Source organism: Neophocaena asiaeorientalis, unplaced genomic scaffold (assembly GCF_003031525.2).
Source record: "Neophocaena asiaeorientalis asiaeorientalis breed wild unplaced genomic scaffold, Neophocaena_asiaeorientalis_V1.1 scaffold371, whole genome shotgun sequence".
NCBI classification, from domain to species: domain Eukaryota; kingdom Metazoa; phylum Chordata; class Mammalia; order Artiodactyla; family Phocoenidae; genus Neophocaena; species Neophocaena asiaeorientalis.
In genome coordinates, this window is record NW_020172369.1 from 4,417,682 (window position 1) to 4,436,652 (window position 18,971).

Consider the following 18,971-nt stretch of genomic DNA (forward strand, 5'->3'; position numbering starts at 1 on the left):
TACAGATGGCCAACAGGCACATGAAAAGATGCTCAGTATCACTAATCCCCAGGGAAATGCAAATCAAAACCACAATGAGATATCACCTCACACCTATTAGAATGACTATTATCAAAAAGACAAGAAATAACAAGTGTTGGTAAGGATGTGGAGAAAAGGACACCCTCTTGCACTGTTGGTGGGAATGTAAATTGGTGCAGCCACTATGGAAAACAGTACGAAGTTTCCTTAAAAACTTAAAAATAGAACTATCATATGATCCACCAATTCCATTTCTGGGTATTTATCCAACGAAAACAAAATACTAATTCAGAAAGATACAAGGCACTCCCAAGTTCATTGCAGCATTATTTACAATAGCTATTATATGGAAATAATCTAAGTGTCCATCTATAAATGAATGGATAAAGATGTGATACACACACACACACACACACACACATACACACACACAAAATGGAACACTAAGCAGCCATAAAAAATGAAACCTTCCCATTTGGGACAATATGGATGGACCTTGAAGGCATTATGCTAAGTGAAATAAGTCAGACAGGGAAAAACAAAACAAATACCATGGAATCTCACTTATATGTAGAATTAAAAACAAAACAAAACACCAAGCTCATCAATACAGAGAACAGATTGGGGTTGGCAGAGGTGGGAGGTGTGGGTGAAATGAGTGAAGGGGGTCACAAGGTACAAACTTCCATTTATAAAATAAATCAGCCATGGGGATGTAATGTACAGCATGGTAACTATAGTTAATGAAACTATATTGCATATTTAAAAGTTGATAAGAGAGTAAGTCTTAAAAGTCTTCATCACATGAGAAAAAAATTGTAACTATCACATTAGAAAAAAATCGTAGTTGTATGGTGACAGATATTAACTAGACTTACTGTGATGATCACTTCACAACATATACAAATATTGAATCATTACACTGTACACTTGAAACTAATATAATGTTATATGTCAATTATATCTCTTTAAAAATATTTTTAAGAAATATTCAGTTCATTTTCTAAAAGTAAATCTAGACATTAATCTATACCAGATATTCTGGAAGATAAAAGTTACATATAGTATGTATATCCTGTATGCTCCTTTCAATAATTAGTGAAGGAAGTTCTTTTTGGACAATTCCAATGATTTTTCCTAGATCTTTTTTCTCCTCCTAACTGGGATATCTCTATGCCTTTACTTCTTGAAAGTTTAATATTCCTCAGCTTCCTTGATATTAGATTATCAGATTTCCCACATCAAAAGTATCTTTTGCTACCACCTGCAGTCCTGACCACAAGTGAGGAAAATATTGCAAAGCTCCTTTTTCTTTTCTTTCTATACCTTTATTAACTTACAGAAATCATGGATATAACTGCCACCTCACAGCCAAGACTCCCAAGTCTGTCCTGAAAACTACCTCATGTTTTAGTCTACTGTTTCTACAGAATTCTCTTTTTATGTCTCATTCACACTGGAAGAGCAATATTATCAACCCAAAACCACTATTATGCCACAAGCCAGATTAGCTTCCTATGTGCATTTTGAAATTACGACTATCAATTTTTCCGAGTCTTCGTAATATTCCAAAGCCTTAGAAATCATGGAATGAGTTTTATATCAAATTGCTCAATTCTAATGATAAACAGACCTGCAGACTGGTCTGAATTTCAGTATTTGACTATCAAAGAACGACTTTCCTGGTAATCTTCAGCTCTTTAAATGTGCACGTCTAACAAGCCTAATACCATATTATTTGAGATAAAATTGCTCTCGAGATAGTAAAAAACAAACAAACAAAAAACCCACCACTAACACACAGAAGAATTTCAGGAGTTCTCTGCCAATGAGGAGTTCTGAATTATGTAGGACGAATAGGCTGTAGCGGAGCATTCTATCTTCTCACTCAGAATCAACTGTCATCCCTTAAAGCGCTGTTAACTCTGGAAACTATTCTGTAACCTAGTAGAAAAAGCCCAAACTGGTGATGACTACAAGTCCCATGATGCAGAGCAGAAGCCCGGGCCAATGCTGGCCGCAGTGCCTCCCGGGAATTGTAGTCTTCTCATCACCTGTTGGGCAAACTAGGTACCGTAGTCTCCATTTCTCAAAAGTTAACTTATAAAAATAAAGCTGTGGAAAAGAAGGTAAAATTCTTACCACAAAACTAGTTTCAACCTAGGTGCCAAACACTCCTAGCCCCACAACTCCTGCCTGCGCCTCTGGGGGCCGGCGCCCTTTGGCGTGACGTCACTTCCTGGAGCGGCGGCCCCGCCCAGCCCCGCCCTCCACCTCGCCGGGATCCTGCGCCCTGTGGCCCGGGCGGAGGCGGGCAGAGGCAGGGAGCAGCTGTTTTCTGGAAGGGGGTGTCACGTGAGGCCTCTCGGTGTGGTGGGTGGAGACGGAAAGCTGAGGTTAAGGAGGGTCGGATTTAACCGTCCCAGGGAAGCGCGCCCGAGCTGGATCGCGGAGCGGACTAAGGTAGGGACCGGGCAGCGGGCGCTGTCCTGGGCGCTCGTGCAGTGACACCTGCGCCCCCGCGGTTGGCTGGCGGCGGGCCGGCTCCCTAGGAGGGTGGGCGTACGCGGCAGGAGCTCCAGGCCAACCTCAGGCCACCGCCAACTCCGCCCGGCGTCTGGGAGGCGCTGGCTGCGCACCGGGCGGCGGAGGCGGGACCGTCTTGGGGCCCCAAGGAGGTCCGGGAGCTGTGAGTCTTGCCATCCACCGAGCCGAAGACCCTTGGCCTGATCAGACACCGACCAGACACTCCTGGGGTCGAGCTAAGCCCGGGCTTCTGCACTTTGCTCTCGCCACCGACTTCTCTTGCCCACCGTGTTGCTCAGGCTCGGGACACTTCACCTGCCCTTGGTTTTTCCAGAGTAGCACTGAGATGTTCGTCCTCAGAGCATGTCGATGCCAAGGCAAAAGTGGAGACACCCTTAATGAGCCCAGTACGTTTTTCTAACGTTTGGGTAGCGCTCACGTCTTTGCAAGGTCAATGGCTGTATTAGTCTGAGCGCCCCCCGCGCCAGCCCTGCGGCTTCAGGTATTCATTCGAATGGCTGGAGGCGGGGCGACCTTACAGGCGGTGAGGAGGTTGAGATTTCAGACTTTTATTTACTTCTTTTTGGGGAGGCCATCTGGCGGAACCGAGAAGCGGTGAATCAGCAGCTCAAGTTTCCTGAATCTTTGATGATGGGGAAGGTAGCCCAGAGCCACGTGCCGGGTTAAAAATTTTATTTCAGCATCTGTCAGAGTCTGAGCGGCTTGTTTCCTACCTTTCTCACCAGTAGGGTTGCGTAGATGTAATTGGATAGGCAGACCTCTTGTTATGTGCCATTTCCCTGGTCTGTAGTTATCTCCATTTCTTAGTTTATTAGTTAACAACTTAGTGGTAAAGCTTTTTTCTTCGTATCATTACGAAATTATTCTGAGGCAAGATAAACTCGTCCTTTTGACAACAGAGCTTACCGAGTATGAGTTTTGAAGATTTGTTACGTACCTGCACTTTATGGCGTAGCAGAATTAGTGATCTAGAAACTGAAGAATATTTAAACTTTTATTCATTTAATCTTTTTGGACATAAGTTTAATGTTCTTTGGGGTTTATCTGATTAATGTAATTTGACTAAGTTTTTTTTAAAATCCATTTGATCCTGGGTTTAATAAATCGTTGCTTTAAGAACTGTTATTATTTATCTTACAAGGTGTCTAAGCTTCTGGCTCACTATCATTACTCAGGGTAATTGTTCAGTTTCACTAATTAAATCAGAAGGAAATATGAATAATTCTTCTCCCTTTCTTTCCTTCCCTTTACCCTTCCCTCTCTGTACTGTATTTAGTAGTGTCAGGATCCTAAGCAGAGAATAAAGTTTCTGGACGGTCTTTATCACTTTTCCTCTTTGCAACTCATATAGATGAGATCAGGTTACAATGGACGTTATAGAAATCCATCACTAAGAAATAAAGTGGGTAAAAAAGGATCAAGGTCAAGAAAAAGGGTGCGAATACTTCTGCTCTCCTTACCTTTAAAACGGGAGTTCTTAGAGATGACATTTTGGGATTAAAGGAAGAGGTTTGGGGCATGTTTTCATTCCAAACAAAGTAATACAGTGTCACGAAATTAAAAGAAATGGATATGAGCATTTTGGGTTTTTTTGGATAATGCTCCCGATGAAAGACTAATCTTTCTATATGTTCTTCTCATTTTTAGGTAGTGAATTCCTAAGAAGAAAATAATGGATTGCATATTACTTGTTCTCTAATTGTTTGAACTCAGAAGTGTGCAGGTTTGTTGCAAAAGCCAAAAGAAGATGGCAACTCCTTATGTCCCAGTTCCTATGCCAATAGGGAATTCTGCTTCCAGTTTTGCAACGAACAGAAACCAAAGAAGTTCTTCTTTTGGGAGTATCTCAACAAGCTCAAACTCGTCCAAAGGCCAGTTAGAAGACTCAAATATGGGTAATTTTAAACAGACAAGTGTACCTGATCAAATGGAAAGCACTTCATCTGTCTGTAGCAGTCCCCTCATTAGGACTAAATTTACAGGTGCAGATTCTTCCATTGAGTATTCTGCTAGACCAAGAGAAAGTGAAGAACAAAATCCTGAAACAGTGAATTTGGAAGATAGACCTTCTACACCTATTATCCTGGGTTATGAGGTGATGGAAGAAAGAGCTAAATTTACTGTGAGTATTGACTTCTGCGGTACATCAGTAGAAGATGAAAAATTGATTAACCTGTGTTCTAAACTTGTGTTAAGTGATGTTAGCCTATACTTGTAATTTCTTGAACATAAAATTCAAATGGTTTATACCCCTTAAGTTGTCATGCCGTAGTGAACTTTGGCTTTACTTGAACGAATTTTCACAAACCAGTCACAGCTGTGAAACTAGCACACAAATCAAGAACAGACCATTACAACAGCCCAAAAGCCTCCCCGCATGCTGTCTGTCAGTCAATACCCACTCTCCTGTTAGCCTAGATTAATTTTGCCTATGTTTGTACTTTATGTTAGTGGAATTATGGAGTATGTACTCTTGGGTATGGTCTCTTCAGCATTATGTTTGTAAGATTCATCCTTGATTTTGCATGTAGTTGTAGGCAGCTCATTTTTATTACTGATGCTATTCCTTTATGTGAATATTACTACAGTTTATCCATTCTACTCTTAAGGAGCGTTTAGGTAATTTCCAGTTTGGGACTCTTACAAATACTACTGCTGTGAACCTTTTAGTACTTGTCACTCAGTAAGCACATGAACTCATTTCTTTTTGATAGCTCCCTAGGAGTAAAATTGCTGGATCATCTGCCCAGCTTTAGAAGATACTGATGAACGATGTACCAGAGTGGTTGTACTAAGTTATACTCCTTTAAGTAGTGTATGAGAGTTCCAGTTACTCCACATCTTCCCAACATGTGGTATTTTTCTGTCTTTTTCATTTTAGCTATTCTAGTGGGTAGAATGATACCATATTGTGGTTTTAATTTGCATTTAAGACCTTTTTTTGGGCCATTTGGATATTCTCTTCTGAAGTGTCTGTTCAAGACCTTTGTTCATTTTTCTTTTGGAAAGCCTTTTCCACTTTGATTTGTAGTTTTCTATGCATTTTGGGCATAAGTCCTTTTTCAGAACGTGTATTGTGACTATCATCTCTCTGTGGTTTGCCTTTGTTAATGGTGCATTTGATAATCAAGAGTTCTTAGTTTTAATATAGTCCAGTATATTAAATTTCTTTTATGCTTAGCACTTTTTAAAATCTGCCTCAGGCTTCCCTGGTGGCTCAGGGATTAGGAAAACGCCTGCCAATGCTGGGGACACGGGTTCGAGCCCTGGTCCAGGAAGATCCCACATGCCGCAGAACAACTAAACCCATGCACCGCAACTACTGGGCCTGCGCTCTAGAGCCCATGTGCCACAACTACTGAGCCTGTGAGTCACAACTACTGAAGCCCGTGCACCTAGAGCCCGTGCAAAAAGAGAAGCCACTGCAATGAGAAGCCCGCACACCGCAACGAAGAGTAGCCCCCACTCGCCACAACTAGGGAAAGCCCACACACAGCAGCGAAGACCCAACACAGCCAAAAATAAATAAATTTATAAAAAATAAATAAAATCTGCCTCCTCTTAGGTTAAAAATATGTTGTCCTATGTTTTCTTCTAAAAGCTTTATTGTTGGACCTTTCACAGTTAGATCTGTAAACCATCTGGAATTGCTTTTTGTCTGTGGTGTGAGGTCAGGGTCAAGACACATTTTTTTTCTCCCTAAAGTCAAATTTTTATTGAAAAGACAACTCTTTCTCCTCTGCATTTACTCTGTTGCCTACGTCTTAAGTCAGGTGACCATAAATGTATGGGTCTGATTCTGTGTTCCATTTTTCCCTGCTTTACCAATTCCACACTGTCTTGATTACTAAAGCCTGATAATAGTCTTGACATCTGGTAACTTAATTACTCTAGCTTTGCTGTTCCTCTTCAGGATTGTCTTGGCCCTTTGCATTGGGATTGTATTGAATCTATCTAGGGAGAACTGACATATTTATGGTACTAAGTCTTTGAATCTATGAACCTAAGCCATTTATTTAAGTCTTTAACATTCTTTTAATAATATTTTGTAGTTTTCAGGGCAGACGTCTTACATGTTTTGGTAAGATTTATTTCTGGGTATGGATGTCGTTTGAGGTTCTTGACGTAATGTTTTCTATTTGTTCTTTGCTAGTTTATATATTTTGGTCTCATATGTTATTATATATTTATGCATCCAGTGACCTTGCTAAATTAAATTCATTTATAAACTTGTTCTTTCAAACTGTTAGTTTGTTTTTTCTCTTGGATTTTCTTGAAGTAATGATTTCCTATTTATTTCAACATTTCATGCTGTAAATTTATGATAGTATGGAAGGACCGCCAAAAAATAAGTACTGAAATAATTTATGAAGAGGCAGTCTTTAGAGTTCAAATATTGTAAGACTGATGATATGATGGGAAATCTGCATGGACCTGACTTTTTTGCGAGTGATTTTTTGGAAATTATAATAAATTGGTTGCTCATTTCCTTACATTGACCTACCTTCCATACGAAGGAAGGAGCATTCATTGAGGTGACATGTGTGAAAAGTTCATAGGCAAATTGAAGGCAGTGATATATAAATTTAAACTCTTTCAAGACAATACAGAGGAAGAAATAAGTGGCAAATACGAAATTAGTCATAGTCGTTTATTTGTTAATTTGACATTTTTGGAGTACCTGTTATGTGCCAGGCCCTCTTCCAGGTAATGTTGGGACAGCAACTCGACTGAGTGAATGAAAGATAGATAAGTATTTTATTTTTTAATGCTGGTATGTCACATGGTGATAAGTGCTATAGGGAGGAATAAAAGAGGGGAAGGAAATAGAGAGTTTCTTGAAACTGGAGTTGCAATTTAAATAGCGTTGTCAGTCATGGCCTCACAGAAAAGATGTTAGTACTAAGATGTTAGCATGGGAATATCTGGGGGGAAAGCTTTCCAGACAGGTTGCATAACTGCCAAGACCCTTGTGGCTGACAGGAGAATAAGCGATGGGAAGAGATGTATGAACTGAGGTAACAAGTAAAGGCAGGCAAGTGTGACACCCAGATCAAGTAGAGTACCTAGCCTTTATAAGGCCTTTAGATTTTATTCTGCATGAGATGGGAATCTTGAAAATGTTTTAAAAGGAAAAGTCAGATGATCTGACTTAATTTTTTTAAAGGCTCCCATGAGCCTTTAAAATTGGCTGCTGAATTGAGATTAGATTTTTGTGGGGGAAGATTAGAGACAGGAGGCAGTTAGGTTCCTGCAGTAATCCATGGGAGACATGATGGTGGCGTGGACCAGGTGGTGGAAGAGGTCCTAAGAAGTGATCAGATTCTGGATATATTTTGAAGGTAGAGCCTTGGGACGTGGTAGATGGAGAAATCAAAGGTGATGCCGAAGTTTTTGGTCTAAACAATGTGAAGAATAGAGTTGCCATTTAACTAGATGGCAAATATTGAGGGGAAGATCAGGATTTGTTTTGGGAAGTGCTAGGTTTGAGATGTTTGTTAGACATTGAAATGGAGATGTCAGGTATGTGTATGTGCATGTGAGAGTGTACACACATGTGTATTTTATATCATATATATATATATATATATATATATACGATATCGTGTTTAGGGTAGAAGTCTAAGCTGGAGTTACAAGCTTGGGAGTCTTAGGTTTGTAAAATAATTTTACCTTGGTATATTTCTTTAAATTGATCTCTTAACTGAAGAAAGTATTAGGACAAACCGGCAAGATCTTATATAGAGAGTGTCAAGCTTTTGAAAAGTGTTTAAAAGCAAAAAGTGACTAGGAGGGGTGGTGAGTCGGATCGGGAAAGAGTCATGAGGTGGACTTCTTTGGTAATGTTTTGTTTCTTGCTCTTGGTACTAGTTACATGGTGTGTTTACTCTGAAAATTCATTAAGTTATATACTTAAGATGTTTGCACTTTTCTGTATGTATCTTATGATTAGTGTATGCATCTACATTTGTTGTTGTTTACTTAAAACAGGGAGTACATAACAAGATAGACAGTACAAAGTAGTATATACTAAGTTTCAAATAAAGAGTAGAGACAATAACTGCTATTAGAACATAGAGGAGGCAATGATCAATACTGTCCATAAAGTTTTCATTGAAAGCACTACTTAAACAAGTAGAAAAGTAGGAGAGCTTTCTAGAAAAGATAAAATGAAAACCTCTTTGTTTTTCCTAGAGAAACAGGAGTGTTTAGGGACCACTGTAAAGAGTGGCTTAGTTAGAAAAGGGCTCGTTTTTTAAAACAGGAAAATAAAATTGGTATGTATTATGTATAGATAAACCTAATTATCATATGAAGTTGACTTGTATCATGCATCAGTTATTCATAGTCAAAAGTTTTGAAGTCAATTGAAATTAGTAACTCCTAAAAAGAATGTTTTCTTTGTATCCCCTTCATGACTATTTTACGTCAGGGCTCTCTGGAGACTTTACAGGGTATCCAAATAATTTTCTTCCTCACCTTTAAATGTAATAAAGATAAATTACTTATGTTTTACTTCAAAACAAAGGGATTCATCCTTACCCTTGCTGACTCCCTTCAAAGCTGAAAAAGAAGTCTGTAAGGGAGAAAAATCAAATGGTAAAGATGATGTACAGTCCCTAAAATAATGAATTGTCTCTAGATCATCCAATAGGATTATGATATGAGTCATATTTGTAATTTAAAATTTCCTAGTAGCCATGTTAAGAAAAAGTAAAAAGAAACTGGTGAAATTATATTTAGTAATGTATTTTGTTTAACCTAATATACTTAAAATATAATTTCAACATGTAACCAGTATATAATCATTTGAATGACATATTTTTACATCTTTTTTCATACTAAGTCTTTGAAATCTGGTCTGTATTTCTGTATTACACTCACAGTACATGTCAATTTGGACTAGTCACATTTTGAGTGTCCTATAGCCACGTGTGGTTAGAGTGGAGCTCTAGAGCTACAATTGAAAGTTATTGCACAGCAGACTTTAAGAAAATAAGTTACTCTTTTTAAGAGAGTTTCACTCATTTGATAGATAGTTACTGAGTACTTTTCATATATCATGTATATAGTTTAGCTCAAAACACTGTACCGAAAACTACCAGGAGATGTTTCTCTGAGATTCTGTTATAAATAGTACTTCCAAAATTATACTTATGAAAAATAGGATCTAGCTTTTTCTTACATGCTTTTTAAAATATTGACTTGCTTCAACCAAGTTTTTCTATTCAATAACCTAGATAATTGTACATAATTATATAAATGTAAACTTTAATATGGGTATTTTTTACCTTGTATTTCAGCCTTGAAGATTAAAACATCATCTAATTTATTCGAAAACTTTGCTTGGCAGTTACTGAATTTAAAAATTAAGTTGACTGTATAAGACAAGATTTTTCAAAGTTTTTTCAAGCATGATTGAGTCTTTTATTAATTTTAAAATATATTAGCATAAAATATATTTTGAAGGCTGATAAGTTTATTTATTATTAGTATTCAGCAAAAAAGCATTTTGCCTCAAATATGTCAGTTATGTTTCTTAAGAAAAAATCTTGCTTTTGGTACCTACATTAGATTATTTGAACATTTGATGGTCTTTATTTCTGATATTTTTTATATATTGTTATGATCTGGGTTGTCAAATAAAAGTTTTTAAATTATTTGGTTTGAATTTTTAAATATTTTTACATAAATATATTTTAAAACTCTCTGTTTCTCACTCTCTCTGCATAGGTATATAAAATACTAGTAAAGAAGAGTCCAGAAGAAAGCTGGGTAGTTTTTAGAAGATACACTGACTTCTCTAGGCTTAATGATAAAGTAAGTACGTTAATAAATCTAAAACTGACTTTTCAGTTTTCAATTATTATCTATTCCTGGAGTTCTGTTATATTTGTGTTTTTTCTTCCTTGTTAATTATTTGAGCGAAGTCAAGTCTTTGCTATTTCCAAACAAAATTGACTGTTTCATTTAACTTTAATAGTTCGAAGTCCCATCCCTACGCATAACTTCCTTTTATTGGAAACAAAAAATTATTTTTAATATTAAAAATGTGAAAACCTTAAAATTGGCAGCAGAGATATAAGTGATTATTTATATAATCTTGTGAGTTTGAAAAGATATATATGTATAATAAGACCCCCTAAATCATATGACTACAAAAGAATGAACAAGAAAGAAACATTTAGCACATTGTGTTAGTTTTCTATTGCTGTATAACAAATTATCACAAACTGTGGCTTAAAACTTACCTGTTCATTATCTAGAGATTTGGAGTGCTCAGCTGGGTTTGCTGCTTAAGATCAAACAAGGTCAAAATCAAGCTGTTGGCTTGACTGGCCTCTTACCTGGAGGGTCTGGAAAAGAATCAGCTTCCAGTGTCATTCTGGTTGTTGGCAGAGTTTGGTTTCTTGTGGTTGTGAGACCAAGGTCCCTGTTTCCTTGCTAGTTGTCAGCCAAAAGTTGTTCTTGTCTCATAAAGACTGTTCTTCAGCCGTTGCACATGGCCCTTCCATCTTCAAAGTCAGGAAGAGACGGTCAAGTCCTTCTTGTGCTTTGAATATCTCTGACTTTCTCTTCAGTCACCAGCCAGGAAGAAACCTTTACCCTTATAGAACTCATGTGATAAGATTAGGCTCACCTAGATAATTTTCCTATCTTAAGGTCAACTGAATAGTAACCCTAATTGCATCTACAGAATCTTTTCCTGTGTAAAAACAAAACACAGAGGCAACACCAAGGGCAAAGGTCATAGGGCCATCTAGAATTCTGCCCACTGCACGTGTGAAATAGACAAAGATGATAATAATAAACCTCAGTATATTAAGTACCCTTAAAAATAAGTAACAAAAAAAAAAAGAAAATTCAGCAAATGATATGAATGGGGTAATCCACAGAAGAAGTATAAATGACCAATAAATTACTGTCACAAGTACTCCAAGAAAAGAAAATTAAACAATTTTTCACCTGTCAAGTTGACAGGCTTTAAATGGTATTATCCATTGTTGGAAATATGAGTCTTCCTAGAGGACACTGTAAAGCTGAGCATAATTTTGACACAATCACATTTCTGGGATTTATCCTATATAATAAATTATGGATATGAGCAAGATTTAGCCCTAAGGATACTTATCATGATGCTTTATGTATTGTTGTTTACTTTGTTCATGTTTTATTTTGTTTTTAATAGTTAAAAAATTAGAACCAACCTAAATTTCCAACACTAGGGAATTCATTGAGTTAATTGCAGTAAGAGTTCAGTAGAAAAACAGCAGCTGAGGCGTTCACAAAGCTGGAGAGAAATCAGGTGGGGCAGGTGGGGGTAATTGGTATTTAAGAAACCAAGAGAAAGAGCATTTTTCCAAAAGAAGCAAGTGATTTATGATACTTCTGAGAGGCCAAGTAAGCTGAACTTGGACCACAAATTATTCCCTAATTTTGACATATGTTTAGTAGAGGAAACTTTACTGGTCCTATTCTTTCCCATCTGCCACCTCCCCCCACCTTCTTCCTGGACACTCAAAACTTCTCAAGTTGGTATATTCTTAAAATGTTTGGTGGTGGGAAACTCCATTTATGTGACTTTGCAACTGCCCAGATGCCAAAATTTTCTACCATTTCTGAAAACCTCAGTTTGAATGAAAAGATAAAATATAAAATGCTAAACTATTTTAGCCTTAATTAAGGTATTGTTAAGATGACTTTTTGCAACATGTCAAAATACTTAAAAGTATTATTTCTAATATATTTCTACCATTATATGTAAATTTTATTTTCTGTTTGAGTTCTTCTTATATTCATGATTTTAAAACCTGTAATTCTTTACTTCTGTTTATTTTTTTTAATGATTAAACAAACAAGAAGACCAAAGTAATTCATGAGGTTACCAGATACTAAAGTGGAATTCTTAGCTTTCTTATGAAATTGTTATAATTTTTGTTCATACAGTTTCTAATAGTTTCAATTTTGAGCTATTTCATCCTTTATGACTTCTTATTTTTCTTTTCAGGACTCAACTATTATTTAGTGTTTACGTCCCTTGGTCTCTCTAGATTCATCTTTATTGCCAAAATATTTATCTTAGGCAAGCTGAGATTTAGATAGCTCTTAAGCTTTTGAAGAAAGATGTTAGTAGAAGTTTAATTTAAATCTAGTAAATATCTCCTTGATACTCTGAGTTGGGCACTTAAAATTGATAAGTGTCTGTGTCAGTCTTCTAGGTACCAGAAAGAGCTCCACCCATCACCTGATTTTACTGGCAAGAATCAAAAATGTGTGTCAAGCACCAGCAGCCACACAGTTTAAATGGTAGTTATTATTTCTGTAATTGTTAAAAATAAAGTAAAATCTTAGGATCTTTCATTTTATAAAACCAATCATGAAGTATTTGTGAAATGAGTAGTTTGAGTTCAGCACTGTGCTAGGAATTTGGTATTATATAGAAACTATATAGATCTGATTCTAATGTTGAAGAGTTTATGTTTTCCATTTATCTATACTAGGAGGAAAAAAATAGTCAATTGACAATATGAAAGTTATTTAACATAGTTAAAATAACACTGTTTAGAAAGAAAATTTTCTATAGAACACTAGTCTTTTTTTTATTCCTCTTTTTTTAATCTCCTGGGTTATAATCTGGCTTCAGCTTCTCTAGGAGTTTTTAAGAGCCTCTTCTGGGAAAGTCAGAGGGCAAAGTCATGAGCAAGATCTGGAACACATAGAGCTTTTCAGAGTTGAGGCATCTGGCAGGGTTGTAGGGCAGGCTGGTGATGAATGATTTGCAGAAATATGGCCACGAGAGTAGGGGTTTCTCTATATTCTACTTAAAAGCTCACTATTTTCTACTTCCAGGTTGCAGAGTAGGTCAAAGCTGAGTATTTCTGTGAGCTAAAATGATTATTCTCAGTTGGTTCCACACAGCAGAGCATAGGGAGGGAGCAGAACCATTCATTATCAGCTCACTGTCAAGACAAGCCAAGCTCATATGAAAATCTGGGCTAAGCTCAGCCAAGTATTTGATCCTCTCATTAAAAAGAAATTCAGTGGTAATCCTCAACATGTTTGTCTCTTGGGTCATACTGTCCTGAACTGTCCTGAACTGATTGACATCAGGCAGTTCATAAGTAGTGTCCTAAGTTCGCCTTTTACGGTCTTTCTCGGGATTTTTTTTCACTTTTTTCCTTTGTTGGATTTTATTTCCTTTATCTCATGTCTTCTTTCTTGAATTACTCTTTCCTTTTAGTAGAACTAATCCCCTAGTAGCTTCTTGAGGAAGATTACATGGGAAGTGATGTCTTTCTGACCCCACATGTCTAAAAATATTCTCATGCAGTTTTCATACTTGATTGAAATGTGGGCTAGGTATAGAATTATAGATTGGAAATTTTTTTTTCAGAATTTTGAAGACATTAAGCTATTTTCATCTCGCTTTTAGTGTTGAGTATTACCCTTGAGAAGCCCAAAGCTATTCTTGCTCCTGATCGTTTGTATGTCACCTGTTTTATTCTTCTTTGGAAGTCTGTTGAATCTTCTCTGTGTAATTAATCTGAAATTTCAGTGACTTTTTGTAAAGTTCTTTTCTTCTATTATCTTGTACACTCTGTGGGCAACCCATGTGGTTCAGATCAGAAAAATGCTTTTGAACTGCTTTATTAATGAATTCCTGCCTTCTGTGTTGTCAGTTCCCTCTTTCTGTAACCTTTCTTGTAAAACAGGCATTTGAGCTGGTTCCAGATCTTTTCCTCCCCTTCCTTTACTACCTTTTTCTTTTTTGCTATTTCAAAGGAGATTTCCTTATTTCTTTCTAAAACCACCTTTTTGTTCTCTGAATGTCCCTGTGTTTGGTCATTTTATTCTTATTTCTTGAATGTAGTATCTTCATCCATAGAGTGTATTAGAGATTGTTTTTATTTGTATTTTTATTATTTTATGGTTTTTTTCTCCTTGTGTTGTCTGTGTTCTCTGAGTTACTTTTTTTCTGTTTGTCTTTGTCTTCCATGTTAAGTAATAGTGTGTAGTAATTCTTTCTGGTTGTCTAGTCGTGATTAAAAGTTGGGTACTAAAAGCTGATTGGAATCTCTTACTCCATGGGTGAGGCTTATGTTGACTTTAAGACTCACTGTGTAATGGGGAAGGTGGGCTGTGTTGGAGACCTTCTGATGTCAGGATCTTAAGGTCTTTCCTGTTGGGTCAGACTCTCCAGAGAAGTGTTTTCCGGTCTCCTGCCTTGTGCTGCCAGTTTGTGAGCAATTTGAGGTCTCTGTAAGTATAAACCTGGTATAAATTTTTCTGCACTTTGGGTTTTCTTAACTCTTCTGAGTCAATTGCTACTCTCCTCTCTACTTTTTGGTTTCCAGTATGTTGTTTTACGTTTTTTTTTTTTTTCTCTTCACTGTAGTTTTAGCAGGGCTGCAGAAAGAGAGAATTAGATGAGTGTACTCAGTTCTCCAACTTAATCCAAAAATTATGTGCATTACTTTTTTAAAGGCTTTTTATGGAAACATCAAATGCCTATTATGATATCATTCACAGGAAATCTATTAATGTTTAATTTAATGAAATATAAAAAGTAGCCTTGGGCTTCCCTGGTGGCACAGTGGTTGAGAGTCCACCTACCGATGCAGGGGACATGGGTTCATGCCCTGGTCTGGGAAGATCCCACACGCCACGGAGTGGCTGGGCCCGTGAGCCATGGCCGCTGAGCCTGCGCGTCCGGAGCCTGTGCTCTGCAACTGGAGAGGCCACAACAGTGAGAGGCCCGCGTACCGCAAAAAAAACAAAAAACAAACAAACAAAAAACACTAGCCTTTACTAAAGTTATTTCAAGCTAATGTATAGTTCCCAAATTGTCCTTTGTTCAAAATAAAGTTATTGAGTAAGCACTCATAATATAAAGATTTTGTGAGGGCTCAATTGTGGAACAACTCACTCTTTTCTGAGGATTATTTTTTAAGGGGAAAAAGACCTAACCATGCATGTGGACATATGTGACATTTAAATTTTAAAGCTTGAAATTAATAAAAAGACTATTTTTATTTTCTCCTTATGGCTTTTATTAATTGCATTGCATACACAGTAAATGACCAGACTCCAAGGCCAAAATTATCTGTTTACATCTTGAAATCAAATCAGGGTTTCAGGATAGAAATATAGACAGAATTTATGTTTTATATTTTTATTTCACATTTTACCCTGTAAATTTTCTCTTTTGCTAGTCTTTTTTCTTACATTGTGATATTTTGTCTTATATTTAAGTATAGAAATTTGAACAGTACATGATTTCATCTCATTCATTTATTGAACATAGATTGTTGGCTGCTTGTAATGTAGCAGGCATTTTGCTAAACATTGGGGGTGCAACTATGAATAAGACAGTCATTGCAATGTAAAATGATTCTAAGTCTTAGCTGTACTTTGGACTTCCCTGGAAACTTTTTAAAATTACAATGCCCAGGGCTTCCCTGGTGGCACAGTGGTTGAGAGTCTGCCTGCTGATGCAGGGGACATGGGTTCATGCTGCAGTCTCGGAAGATCCCACATGCCGCGGAGTGGCTGGACCCGTGAGCCATGGCCGCTGAGCCTGCGCGTCCAGAGCCTGTGCTCTGCAACGGGAGAGGCCACAACAGTGAGAGGCCCGCGTACCGCAAAAACAAACAAACAAAAAAAATTACAATGCCCAGGCCATATCCCAACTAATTAAATGCAAATATATCAGAGACAGGACACAGTCATTAATACAAGATCCTCATTAATTATCCTCAGAAAAGAGGGAGCTGTTCTACAATAGAGCCCTCACAATAGAGACCTCACAAAGTGTCTGTATTATGAGTTCTTACTCAGAGTTCCTTGGGTGATTCCAATGTGCAACCAAGGTTTAGAAGACTGGTCTGGTAGAAGAGTCCAAAATTAAATAAACGTTACTTAATTTACATTGTGATAAATGTCATTTAAAAAACAAATTAATGATTTGAGAATGTGTGGCAGATTGTCTTTTCTAAAAATGTATGCAGCAATATTCTCAGTCCCATATGCTCTTCCAGAATCTTGCCGCTGTCAAGAAGTAGAATCTGTTTCCTCTCCCCCTTGAACGTGGGTGAGCTTGTGACTGATCTAACCAATAGAGGACAGTGGAACTGATGCTGTGGGACGATGAGGCTAGATCATAAAAAGCATACAGCTTCATCCTGGCTTTCTCTCTTGGGATGCTCCCCTTTGAAACCCAGACTTTATGCTGTGAGAAAGTCCAAGATACATGGAGAGGCCATGTTAAGCTTGTGACTGACAGCCCCAGCTAATGTCTCAGCCAACAAGCAGCATGATCCAGTATAAATATGTGGGAACGAACTTCAGTGGCTTCCAGCTCCCAACTTCAAGTTTCCAGCTGAGGTTCTAATTCATTGTGACAAAACAACCCATCCTCACCATTCCCTGTACGAATTACCAGCCCACAGAGTCCATGGCCTAATAAATGGTTATTTTACACCACTGAGTTTTGAGGTAACTTGTTATCCAGTTATAGTCACTTGATCAGAGTGTATAAAGGGAAATCTAACCTAGCTTAAAAGGTGGAAAAGTCTTTCCTAAGAAAGTAAAATTTAAGCCAAATATGCAAAATTGATCATAAGCCAAAATGTGAAAGCTAAGACTATAAACATCTTAGGAAAAAACGTGGAAGAAAATTTTTGTAACCTTGGAGTGAGCAATGATTTCTTAGATAGTATCTAAAAAAAGCATAAACCATAAAAGAAAAGTGGATGAATTAGGTAACATTAAAAGTTTTTAAATGTGCTCTGTTAAGACGGTTAACATGAAAAATCAAGCCGCAGTCTGGGAGAATATATTTGTCATACATATATCTGACAGAGGCCTTCTATCTAGAATATATAAAGAACTCTGACAACTTAAAAGACAAGTAACCCAGTTTTTTTAAAGCAGAGGGTTCAGAAGATTTAAATAGATAATTCGCCAAAGAAGATATGCAGATCCAAGCACATGAGAAGATACTTAACACCATTTGTCAAGAGAGGAATGTAAATTAAAGCCACTATGAAATACTACTACACACCCACTGGAATGGCTGACATTAAAAAGACAGGCAGTGCCACGTGTTAGCAGGGACAGGGAGCAACTGTAGCTCCTATGCATACACAACTGGTAGAAATCCAGAAATAAAACAACCAAGGCATAAAAAGCATAGCTGAATTTAATTCTTTTATTGTAAGCTTGTTATGTGAATAGTTTCACATAGTCAACAGGATAGATTTTGTAGAATTCATATAATTGAGTTGAACATTGTATCTTCTTTTTTCTTCTTTTTCAGTTAAAAGAGATGTTTCCAGGCTTTCGATTAGCACTTCCACCAAAACGCTGGTTTAAAGATAATTACAATGCCGACTTTTTAGAAGATAGACAATTAGGATTACAAGCGTTTCTTCAAAATTTAGTAGCTCACAAGGACATTGCTAACTGGTATGTAACAAATTGAATAACAGGTTATAAATGCATTCCAATAATTGGTTTAAATTAAAGAATAAATCTAGGACCATATATATTCAAGCACAGAAATATAAGGTAGGCGTGTTTATCTCTAATAAAGCACTAACTGTAATTTTCTTGCCTTTTTTCAGCAAGGACATTATTTGGTGTTTGATTTATAGTAACACCTCCAAAAAGTCAGCAAAGTTGAAAATTCAGTGTGCCATATATTCAAACCACCCAGCTATAAACTTGATTTTAGAATTTTAGTAATATTTTAAACAGAATGGCTCACATACTGGTAGATTTTTAGTTAAATAACACCATATAATTTTGATGATAATATATGTCTCCAAAGTAATGCAAAAATATGAAAATTGTGAAGTCAGGTTAATTTATACAGAGGGTAAAGTGAAAATACCAGAAATCATTAAAAAGGGAAAGAAAGGACCTATATGGGGTTTTTGTATCTGAATATATTTACAAGAAAATTGCTATATGATTTAATATCACCTGGGTATTTAATTTTGGAACTGACATTATCAGATAAATTAGAACCATTTTGAGAAAAATTACAGAGCATTTATAATGAAGCAATAGCATATTCTATGGACACCTGTGTCTGTAACTATCTTTAGCAATTTTTCACATAAGAATGGAAAACAAATAAGAAAACTGCCCTTACTTTTTTCACCCATTTTTCTTAGTCTTTCTTTTATGTATATCCCCTTATATTACACATGTACTATGCATATACATCTTGCTTTTTTTTGAATTTTATTTTATTTTTTTATACAGCAGGTTCTTATTAGTTACCCATTTTATACCTATTAGTGTATACATGTCAATCTCAATCTCCCAATTCATCCCACACCACCACCTGCCCCCCACCACTTTCCCCCCTTGGTGTCCCTACATTTGTTCTCTAC

At 36.8% G+C, this 18,971-nt stretch overlaps 1 protein-coding gene across 2 annotated transcripts in view; it reads left to right on the forward strand.

Moving 5' to 3' along the window:
- Positions 1 to 2,385: 2,385 nt before the first annotated feature.
- Positions 2,386 to 18,971, forward strand: part of SNX16 (sorting nexin 16) — a 36,654-nt gene continuing 20,068 nt past the window's right edge. The window contains exons 1-5 of one of the 2 annotated variants that reach the window (XM_024731849.1): positions 2,386 to 2,484; positions 4,216 to 4,463; positions 4,551 to 4,690; positions 10,303 to 10,389; positions 17,888 to 18,036. In XM_024731849.1, the coding sequence (XP_024587617.1) occupies positions 4,316 to 4,463; positions 4,551 to 4,690; positions 10,303 to 10,389; positions 17,888 to 18,036 (524 nt within the window). In that variant the 5' untranslated portion in view covers positions 2,386 to 2,484; positions 4,216 to 4,315. Of the gene's footprint in view, positions 2,485 to 4,215; positions 4,691 to 10,302; positions 10,390 to 17,887; positions 18,037 to 18,971 lie in introns of both variants that reach the window. The other variant, XM_024731840.1, reaches the window with a different exon arrangement.